Source organism: Carassius auratus, chromosome 4 (assembly GCF_003368295.1).
Source record: "Carassius auratus strain Wakin chromosome 4, ASM336829v1, whole genome shotgun sequence".
Taxonomy (NCBI): Eukaryota; Metazoa; Chordata; class Actinopteri; order Cypriniformes; family Cyprinidae; genus Carassius; species Carassius auratus.
Genome location: NC_039246.1, coordinates 5,314,179 through 5,324,667, shown reverse-complemented (window position 1 = coordinate 5,324,667; position 10,489 = coordinate 5,314,179). Strand labels below are relative to the sequence as shown.

Below are 10,489 nucleotides of genomic sequence, written 5' to 3'. Positions count from 1 at the left end.
GTTTGTCACTACTGTTTGTGTATGTATATTACAAGTGATGAATTTTATTTTTAATTCTTGGGTATTTGAAGAAATAAGTGTACATTTAACATCTTATTCTAAATGCAGGTACGTTTATGTTATATTTCATATATGTTATAATCTTACTAGGTCACAGATATGTTTTATTATTGTTCCTAGTGACCATATTGTTTATCTGTATGTACACAATATGCTTTTTTGCTTCCGGCTTTGCTACAGTTCGGACATTCTAGCTTACTGCTCTGCGCTTTGCTTCTTATTTCTGTACTTTTCTCTGATTTTTCTAAGATTTCTACATCAGCAGATCAGCACAGTGATCAAACAACAGATTTTTGGCACAAACGCTAAAACTAAAAACTCTTTGGGACTGGAATAATACTACAAAAGAAAACTTTGCCTCCCACTGCCAGCAGCTTACATTCCAGAGACGGGAAAACAAGAGAACATGCCTCCTGTTGGATCTACTTGTTGCATGAACTGCTGCAAACTTCTTCAAAGGATTGTGATTTTTTAAACAAAGTTACTTGCTGGACTTCCAAAACAGACGGAACACTTAGCAGACAGTCGTCATGGACCCTCTCAGCATACAGCCGGTGAGTCCCATGAATCTTCTGAATCTCAAGAGTTTATACCAAGTGTAGAGGAACAAGCCGAAACTGATCGCCACACTAATCGATGGCACAAACAGGGAGCGAGACCCAAAGGAACACGAGATATCAGATTGTCACGAGTTTCTCGTATTGCAGCCATAGCTTCCTCTACCCCAGATACGACTATGACAAGGCTTGTGAATACTGGCATTCAACCACCCCCTATACATCTTGAGAACCGATTTATAGCATTAATGAATGTGGGTGAGGAATCCCCAAATGTATTTAAACATGGACCAGATCAGCCAGCAGCTAACACCGCTACTAACAGGCGCTCAATGACGAGCAGACAGCGGCTTTCAGCTCAGAGCGCAGACGAGCCCAGGACTCTGATAGTGGGTGACTCTGTTATCAGAAACATCCGTAGCAGGACTACAACAACATGCGGCCTTCCTCAAGAAACGGTCTCTGATGTGAACAAGGAACTTCAGAACATTCTGAAGAAGCACAAGACTACAAATCAAATCATCATCCATGTGGGAAAGAATGATAATTGGAAAGAGCAGTCAGAACTCCTTAAGAAGGACTTCAGTGAACTCTTTGAAACACTTTGAAGACTCAAAGTTCAGTTGTTCATTAGTGGATCACTCCCAGCAAGGGGAACACATATGTTTTCACAGTTGCTTGATCTTGTAATATAAAAGGAGTAAATTTCATCAACTTCAATCTTTTCTGGGGCCATAGACAATTGTTTAAACTGGATGGCCTCCACCCAAACAAACTTGTTGCTAGAGTGTTTAAGGACAATATCTACTTTTCCCTCCGTCATCCTTCAGCAGAACGTGTCAATCCATTCAGCACACACACACCAGGTCCGAGTCATCATGTGGTTGACTCATCCCACAAGGACCCTGATAACACCATGCAGCCAAAACAAGCACTGCTGATAGACACTATCCCTGCTGAGCCCTGCCCACAGAGCTCCTCACAGACAGACTGTGATGTATCAAAACAGCTACAAGATTCACCACCCAAGGATGACTTTCTGGAAAACAGCCAGGGAAGCCAGGAAAACACATCACAGCCACCGAAAACACCAGAGACACAGCCCATCTCACCAGACACATTATCTCTCTCTCCAGTATCTCCACTTCTGTGCTTTTCACAGAAAATGGAGTAATTGGTGTATGTTGGGACTAAACTCTCCCACTCATTCGCTGCTAGCCCGCAGATATCAACAAAAAAACGGCGGGCCCCCCCAACCACCAAAGCCTGAGGGCCCTGTTCCAATGAGAGCTCTCCGACTGTGGCCACAACGCCAGGGCCCAAACCCTCTATCTGCTGAAGGTGAGCCAAAAACAACTGATAGCAGCTCTCAGTGATATGTGTCGGGTCCCCGCTATAATAGCAGCAACATTCACAAATGCTTACAGAACAAGCGGGAACCCAGTGTGCCTGTAGCTTTCTCTATTTCAGTTTTATCACGTGATAGAAATTCTAAGGCCATCTCAAACCGAAGGACAAACTCATCTAATCTGCGGCCTATTATGCATCAAACTAAGATTGATATAAAGACACCAAGCACAGCCCTCAAGCTAGCACTTTTAAACATTTCGCTCACTAAAAAATAAATCATTTCTAATCAATGACTTTATAACCACAAACAATCTGGATTTTATGTTTCTAAATGAAACATGGCTAGAAGACAGCTGCAATGCAACAGTCCTCAATGAAGCACCCCCTCCTAACTTCACTTCCATGAGTGTCTGCAGGACTGTTAGGAGAGGTGGGGGTGTAGCTGCTCTATTTAAAGATGTCTATCAATGCAAGCGTCATTTGATTCACATAGACAATGCAGAAAACAAAACTACAAAAGAAATGATAACAGTTCTAAACACTTGACTTGACTCAGCATGTGCATGGACCCACACACAAAGGTGGACACACTCTGGATCTAATCATCAGTAGGGGTCTAAACCATACCTGTCAAGTTTTGGATTTGAAAATAAGGGAAATTTTCCAGCGCCCATTGCGAGCAGTCCCACCACCCCAACAAAGCTCCAGTATCCCTTACATTTTAAGACAGGTGTTATAGCCCAAATTAAAACACAAAAGGGTATATATGAAGAGCATTTATTTAAAGGCTTATTTGCATATTTTCTGTTAATTTAACATTGATGTCTTTACATTTACTTTTTATTTTAATTCCACACATTCTTTTCATTTCATATTGCTTTTCTTTAACAGTTTTTCTTTTCATTTCACATAACTTTTCTTTTACTCTTTTAGTGAGTTGTTGTACCAATTTGTTGCAGACTTTGCATTCTTTAAAAAAAGTAAATTCGCTGTCCCATTTATCACGGTATTTACACATGGGTTTTGGTTTTTTGGCAGGTGTGCCTTCACTCTCTATTGTAGCATCCATCATCCGTCTCTGTTTTTTCTTTTGTTGTTGTTGTTTTTCCCACGTTATAACTCATGTCATCTGACCTCACACACCCCTCGCGACAGGCTGCTACAGGTGGGAGTTATCGCGAGACTAGTGACAGAGCTCAGATTGGGAATGTTTTTATTATTATTTTTTTATGAATAACGCAGGTAAAAAAATAAATAAATAAAAATACGGGAGATTTACGGGAAAATACTAATACGGGAGGACGGCGGGAAAGAAGGGTAAAATACGTGACTTTCCCGGCCAAAACGGGATACTTGACAGGTATGGTCTAAACATTTCATCCATTGTTATTAAGGACATAGCACTATCTGATCACTTCTGTATTTTCTTTGATATTTTGATCTCTGCTACAACTGAATCTAGATCGGTCTTTGTCAGAAGGAGATGCATAAACGAGAACACAAGTGTACTATTTATGGAGGCTATATCTTTGACACCAAGAATTTCTGCAGATTGTTGATATTCTCCTTGATTCCTTCAACTCAAAAGTTAAGAATGTTATTGATGATATTGCTCCAATAATAGTCAGTAAGAAAACAAACAGACAGAAATCAGTTTGGAGAAGATCAACAGCAGTTCAGTCTATGAAAAGACAATGCAGAAAAGCCGAGCGGATGTGGCGGAAGACGAAACTTGAAATTCACTATAGCATCTATAAAGACATCCTTCATGCTTTTAATGTGAAACTAGCCACAGCTAGACAGAATTTCTTCTCAAACCTTATAAACAGTAACTTAAATAACACTCGTACTCTTTTTGCCACTGTTGAGAGACTGACAAACCCCCCAAGTCAGATTCCCAGTGAAATCCTCTCAGACAGCAAATGAAATGAGTTTGCATCCTTCTTTTTTGAGAAGATCATCAATATCAGGAAGGCGATTAGCACATCCTCAAGTAATGCAGAGGTCCGACAGATTCGGCCACAATATCAAAAAGATACTATGTCTATTTTTGAAGTAATTGACAGCAAAATTCTGGAAGACATAGTACAGCACCTAAAATCGTCAACCTTTCTATCTTGACACACTTTCCACATCTTTTTTGAAAAGTGTGCTTGACTGCTTAAAAGCAGATCTCTTAGAAGTGGTGAACGCCTCACTCCTTTCTGGGACATTTCCAAACTCCTTAAAAACTGCAGTTGTTAAGCCCCTCCTGAAAAAGAGCAATCTTGATAACACAATTTTGAGCAATTTTAGACCAATATGTAATCTTCCTTTTATAGGCAAAATTATAGAAAAGGTAGTTTTTAATCAGCTGAACAAATACTTAAACTCAAATGGATACCTGGACAATTTTCAATCTGGTTTTCAACCATATCACAGCACAGAGACAGCACTCTGTCATGGGGTGAAAAGAGACAGGCGGAACCATTTTTCGTCGAGGATGTTTCCCGGTCGGAATGGTTCTGGTGTAACACCTGGCCGGTTCCGGTTTCCCCGTGAGCTATGCTCAGATGCCTGGATCAAATGAAGAAACGAGTAACAGGTGTGCGATGAGCGTGGCGATCGGTGATTGGGACAGGTAGCAGGAATGCGGCTTATAAAAGGACTTCAGCTCATCCAGAACGCTGCTGCCAGGATTCTGACTAGAACCAGAAAATTACACCAATCCTAAGGTCCTTACACTGGCTTCCAGTTACATTTAGGATTGATTTAAAAGTACTTTTACTAGAATATAAGTCTCTTAATGACCTAGGACCGAAAAAACAGACCACTCAGATCATTAGGATCGGGTAAGTTAGAAATACCAAGGGTTCACACAAAACAAGGGGAGTCCGCCTTTAGTTACTATGCTGCCCGCAGTTGGAATCAGCTTCCAGAACAGATCAGATGTGCTAAAACACTAGTCACATTTAAATCTAGACTTAAAACTCATCTGTTTAGCTGTGCATTTATTGAATGAGCACTGTGCAATGACCAAACTTATTGCACTATATTTTCACTGTTTTTAACAAAAAAATAATTTTCTTACTGTTTTAAGTTCATTTTAAATAAGTACATTTTGTAATAATTTAAAAAGTTTTAAAATTGCTTGTTTTATTCTTGTTATTATTTTCTTCATTGTTATTTTACTTTCTTTTATGTAAAGCACTTTGAATTACCATTGTGTAAAGAATGTGCTATATAAATAAACTTGCCTTGCCTTGTATATGCGTAGTAAGTGAGTGCACAGGCGCCGCCTTTAGTTTCATTGTCATTCTGTTGTTGATCAGGACTGGTACACTTGAGTGTCTGTAAACTGCCATTGCTAGTCATTCAGATCGAAAATTACTATCTCATGATTGTGTAATTTCATTAGTTCATTCTGATGTTTGTTTTGTTTTCATTGCAGGTTTACAACCTAGCAATCTAACTGATTAGTTGACGGAAGAGCTAAATGTCACATATGACGAGCTGTGTATGTGTACTTCAATAAATGCTCAAAAAGTGGAGTTTCAGAGCATTTTTTATTTATTTACATGCATACATCTTATTTAAGAGTACAATATTATTATTGTTGGCTCAAATATATTCATGATACAAACATCAATTTAAATCTGATTTCAAGTTGATTTGTCATCATGTTTTATTATTATGCACAAAAACAATAGAGAAAAATTTATTACACAAACATGATTCATGAAGAACTTTTCAATTGAAAGGTAATTTTGATAGTAATAATACAAACGATCGACGTCACACTACAATAAAAACACAAATGTAGATCAACAGATCTTACTGTCTATATGAAGATTTATGACACATTTATTCTGACTGTTATTTCAGGAACAGAAGTTCAGCTGCAGTTTTAATGTCATGCAGAGCCTCTATAACATCTCTTTGTTACTGATTTATCATGCAGCTCAAAGCATTATGGGTAGAATCTCTTATCAATCTATTCCGATTCATCAACACAGTCTCACTGATCCAGAGCCAACCAAAAACGCAGGATAGAGCGGCTGAGTGAATGTGGTCTGGACTGTGTGGATGAGGCTCGTTGTGTCAGAGACGCTGTAGAAGGACAGAGTTCCTGCGCTGTGATCCACATACACTCCTGTTCTATAGATTTCATCCACTCCTGTTCTATAGTAATGGCCATACCCTCCTGTTCTACTGATGATGGGCTTTACAGGGAGAACAGTCTCTATCTTATTGTGTTTAAATGAGTATCTGAAGGAAGAGCAGAACAAACTCCAGGACTGATCATTATTTCCAAACACACACTCATCACCCCGTCTCTTCCTGCTGATGCTCTTATATGAGACTGATATAAACACATAATCTCCACTCCACTCAATCTCCCAGTAACAGCGTCCACACACACTCTCTCTACACAACACTTGATAGACATCATCAAATCTGTCTGGATGATCAGGATGCGGCTGTTTCTTTTCCACGCGTGCCATCTTTCTGTTCTCTTTCATACGTCTCACCTTTCTGTTCTCCTCAGACAGAATGAGTTTAGTGTTTGCTGTGTTTGGATCCAGTGTGAAAAAACAGGCATCTGAACACAAGAACAGACACATTTATAACATCAACAGCAATCACTACAGCTGAGTGCGTGTGTGTTTGTGAGTTAGGCATACATTTCTTTAGTCCTGCTGTAATCCTGGATTCTCCTCCATGATTCACACTAGAAAACAGACACAGAGTCACAATCAGTCAGTAAATAAATTGCTATTGCTATGTAGTTACGATACAAGGTACACAATGTGGTTGGGGTGGTTGCTAGCAGGGCTGTGTATCACCAGTAAAGTCATGATACAATACTTATCTTGATACAGGACTGCACTGAATAAAGTTAGGTGATCATTGCACATTTTCTTAACTAATGCACTAAACTTATTTTAATAATTCCTTAACTGTCTTTGTTGCAACTTATGCACACACGTTGTCACTCACGCAGATCTCACACAAACTTAAGCGCTGCCCTGCAATTTCAACAGCCCATAAGTTATTGTCAGGTCTATACTGCCACCTGTTGGTGCAGTTGTGTAACTTAGAGAACAACTTTTGTCATGTCAAGATCACAAGAAAATTCATTTGTGATCATGAGAAAACAACTTTCATTACGTCAAGAATAACAAGTAAATATTAAGTCGTAATAACAAGAAAACTTTTGTGTCATCATGAGAACATAAAGTTGTGACCACGAGAAAACAACTTATGTCAAGATCACAAGATAATTAAGTCATGATAATGAGAAAACATTCATTATGTCGAGATTATAAGATTAAGTCATGATCAAGAGAAAAAAACCTATGTCGAGATCAAATGATAATTAAGTTGTGATAAGAAAGCAAGTTTCGTTAAGTCGACATCACAAGAAAATTATGATCACGAGAAAAAAAGAACATAAAAAATTAATGGCTTCTTAGGACTTACATAATTCATTCAGCCCATCTTTTCGTTTCATTCAAATGTTTTTATGTAGCATCATTTCACAAAGATAAAATCAGAATGTTATAATTAAATAAAAAACAACTGCTTATGCAACGTGCGTAGCATCTTTGTTTGGATCATGATTAAAATTAGGGATGTCCCAATCTGATCCACAACATCAGTATCGTGCAGATACTGGCCCAGAACGCTAGATCGGAGAGGAGAAAAAAATATGATCTAATACCTATCCAACACAAACCATGGGAAAATCTATCTTAAACCATCACCTAAATGCTTGAATATTAGCATTTCTCTTGCTGCGACATCCAGTTAAGCATGCTGCCTATCACGTGATAACAGTAGTATTTAATTATAGTCGTACGAGTATGAGAGTTAAAGTGCTCTTGCGGTCCGGTCTGCCCTCGGTTGCCGATTTCTTCTGAGGGAAGGGGTGTGCAATATGAATAATTTTGATCGTGGATGATAAAAATGTTTCCATGATCTGCTTTTGAAGAAATATCGTTGTATTATGCTGCAGCGCACATTCTATCAGTTAATACACTGCGACAGCCGACATATCCAGTACCGTAGACACAGGTATTTATGTCTATGTCCAGTATCGCTGCTCCCACACAGAGTACACAGTAGGGCACCAAGTCCCAGGGGGGCTTCATCCCAGTTGCTCAAAAAAAAAACTTTTGTTTTATATGTATATAACGAATACGTAAATAAAGATGTAAACAGAATATACAAAAAATGCGTTTCACAGTGAAGACAGTAGACAGGCAAAGCGCACGTGACGCGCCACTCCTGCATCCGCGCGCATGCTCGCTCTCACCTCATGTTTGCGGCTGTCAGTTGTCTGAAAATGATCATAACTTTGCCTGGGAAAAGACAACAGTAGTTCGGCACCGAGATAAGGAAAAGAAAAAAAGCCAGAGATAAGGCCTGCGCATCACTTTTGGGTATTTTATAATCCTTTTTTGGAGTTTGATAACTAAGTTAATAACGTGTTTCAATGTTCTGTTTAATTAATTCAAATCATATATCCACTTAATCTTTCATTTTTGGCCACCTTTTTGAGATAGTAATGCTAGCCTCTATAATTTATTCAACAAAAACATGTGGACATCACAACCCTTACTAAAACTAATACTTGGTTTTATTGAAGTAAAATTTTCTTGTGTGTAATTTCTGAATACTTGAGACTACAAAATTAAACAGACAACTGTATTAGTAAAATCACAGCCATGTCTGTCTAGGTAAAATTGTAATTTGTAAATAATAATTGTTTAATTTTTACTTCATTAACTTTTTTAAATGCTACTGCTAAATACTATTGTATCGGCAAAAAACTCTTTTTATTAGTGTATTATGTGTATTTGTACTGTGTACCTTTGTTCTATTTTTTTAATAACAGATAAAATAATGAAGAAAATTTTTTATGTTTATAGGTGGCTAATTGAGCAAAGAGCTTCCATTTATTTCATTATTATTATAAGTGTTAGTTCAAGAATAAAATGAAAAATATTGGATTGATATCAGCAAATAGCCAAAGCTGCGGTATCGTAAGTGAAAAAGTGGTATCGGGACATCCCTTATTAAAATGCAGTTGTTGCCTTTAATTTCAAATGCCTATAAATAATTTTTTAAGGACAGTTTGCTTGTTATAGAATAGGGCACATAATTTGTGGAAAAAAATCAAACCTGCGATTTTTCTGATTAAAATTGCAATTTTAGAATTAACAAAAACACAAAAAACTTTAATTAGACAAAAATGTATTATTATAACAACAATGCTCATTTTATTTTACAGAAAACTGCAGGATTACTTGTTAACAGAGGCATATAACTGTACAGAGGGTTAACAATTCATTATTCCACAGTAATTAACTGAGTGTGGGCAGTACTGCATCACCATTGAGAGTCAGCTGAAGCAGGGATTTAATAGACTTTTAGCAACTTTGTAGCGACAACAATGTCTCGTAAGCAATGCAGGTGATTTGTAATTGAATGTTGAAAATAACAGTCTTCATTTTCTCCCAACAATAGAGCCAGAGGGGGGTGGGGTTAGCAGCAGCTCATTATCATTCAAAAGCCCCTTTCACACTGCACGTCGGACCCGCAATATTCCCGTAACATTGCCTGGTCGCCTTCTGTGTGAAAGCAACCACGTCCCGGAATCGATTACCGAATTGAACCCGGGTCGGGGACCTAGTAACATTGCGGTAATCGATCCGGAACGAGCGCTGTGTGAACAAAAGCCAGATCTAATTCCGTATCGAAGTGATGACGCGCTTTATCGCGCGACTCTTTTACCGGCTGTTTTGAAGCAAGATCAACATTCGCGACAAAAACATATGTGCAAACTTAATGAAGCTGAGATCAGTTAGTTCCTCACTTTCCGCGCTGACGCCGAGATCGTTTGCTTGCTTCAGTTAAAGTATAACGTGCCAAGCGTTGTCGACTCGTACATTACACGTCACGCGCTGATGTCACGTGTCGTTACGGGATCTTCAAGGGTTGTGTGTGAAAGCACGCACATATACCGGGTCATCACTGGCAGTGTGAAAGTGCCAAATCTAGCGACCAGAGAACAATTACAGGAACGCTTTACCCCTGTATTTGCCGGAATGGCAGTGTGAAAGAGACATGGCTCGCTGTGAACAGAGCTGTTTTTGACAAGGTAAAAAAGGGTGTTGTTTTACATGACCAATGAGGAACTTTAACCAATGTATGTCACAGGCATTTCATGAAGATCCTGAAGAATCATTGGGGCTTTATTGTTCATTTACAAGTTGTTAATTTTTACAACACAAGTTATCATTTTTTATGAAAGCTGTAGGGAAGAGGCTGCTGTATTTGCTATTTTCACAGTTTGCTCCTGTTTTGTGGCCAGTTAGGGAGTTTAAGTACTGTTTTGTTGTTCATTTGTTTTGTCTGACAGGTTTACTTAAAAAATTACTCTTGCTCTTTAAATCCTAAATAATGTTGCATCCTCTAGGTACTCTTAGACTTGTATAGATTAAAAGTTCAATTAAACCTACAAACTTTTCCCACTC

General features: G+C 38.4%; 1 protein-coding gene across 1 annotated transcript in view; it reads right to left on the bottom strand.

Moving 5' to 3' along the window:
- Window positions 1-5,150: 5,150 nt before the first annotated feature.
- The window catches only part of LOC113065800 (NACHT, LRR and PYD domains-containing protein 3-like), a 38,373-nt gene continuing 33,034 nt past the window's right edge, over window positions 5,151-10,489 (bottom strand). Inside the window, exons 9-10 of the mRNA XM_026237330.1 lie at window positions 6,632-6,678; window positions 5,151-6,549 (exon numbers count right to left, since the gene is read on the bottom strand). Coding sequence (XP_026093115.1) covers window positions 5,954-6,549; window positions 6,632-6,678 — 643 coding nt within the window. The 3' untranslated portion in view covers window positions 5,151-5,953. The remainder of the gene's footprint in view (window positions 6,550-6,631; window positions 6,679-10,489) is intronic.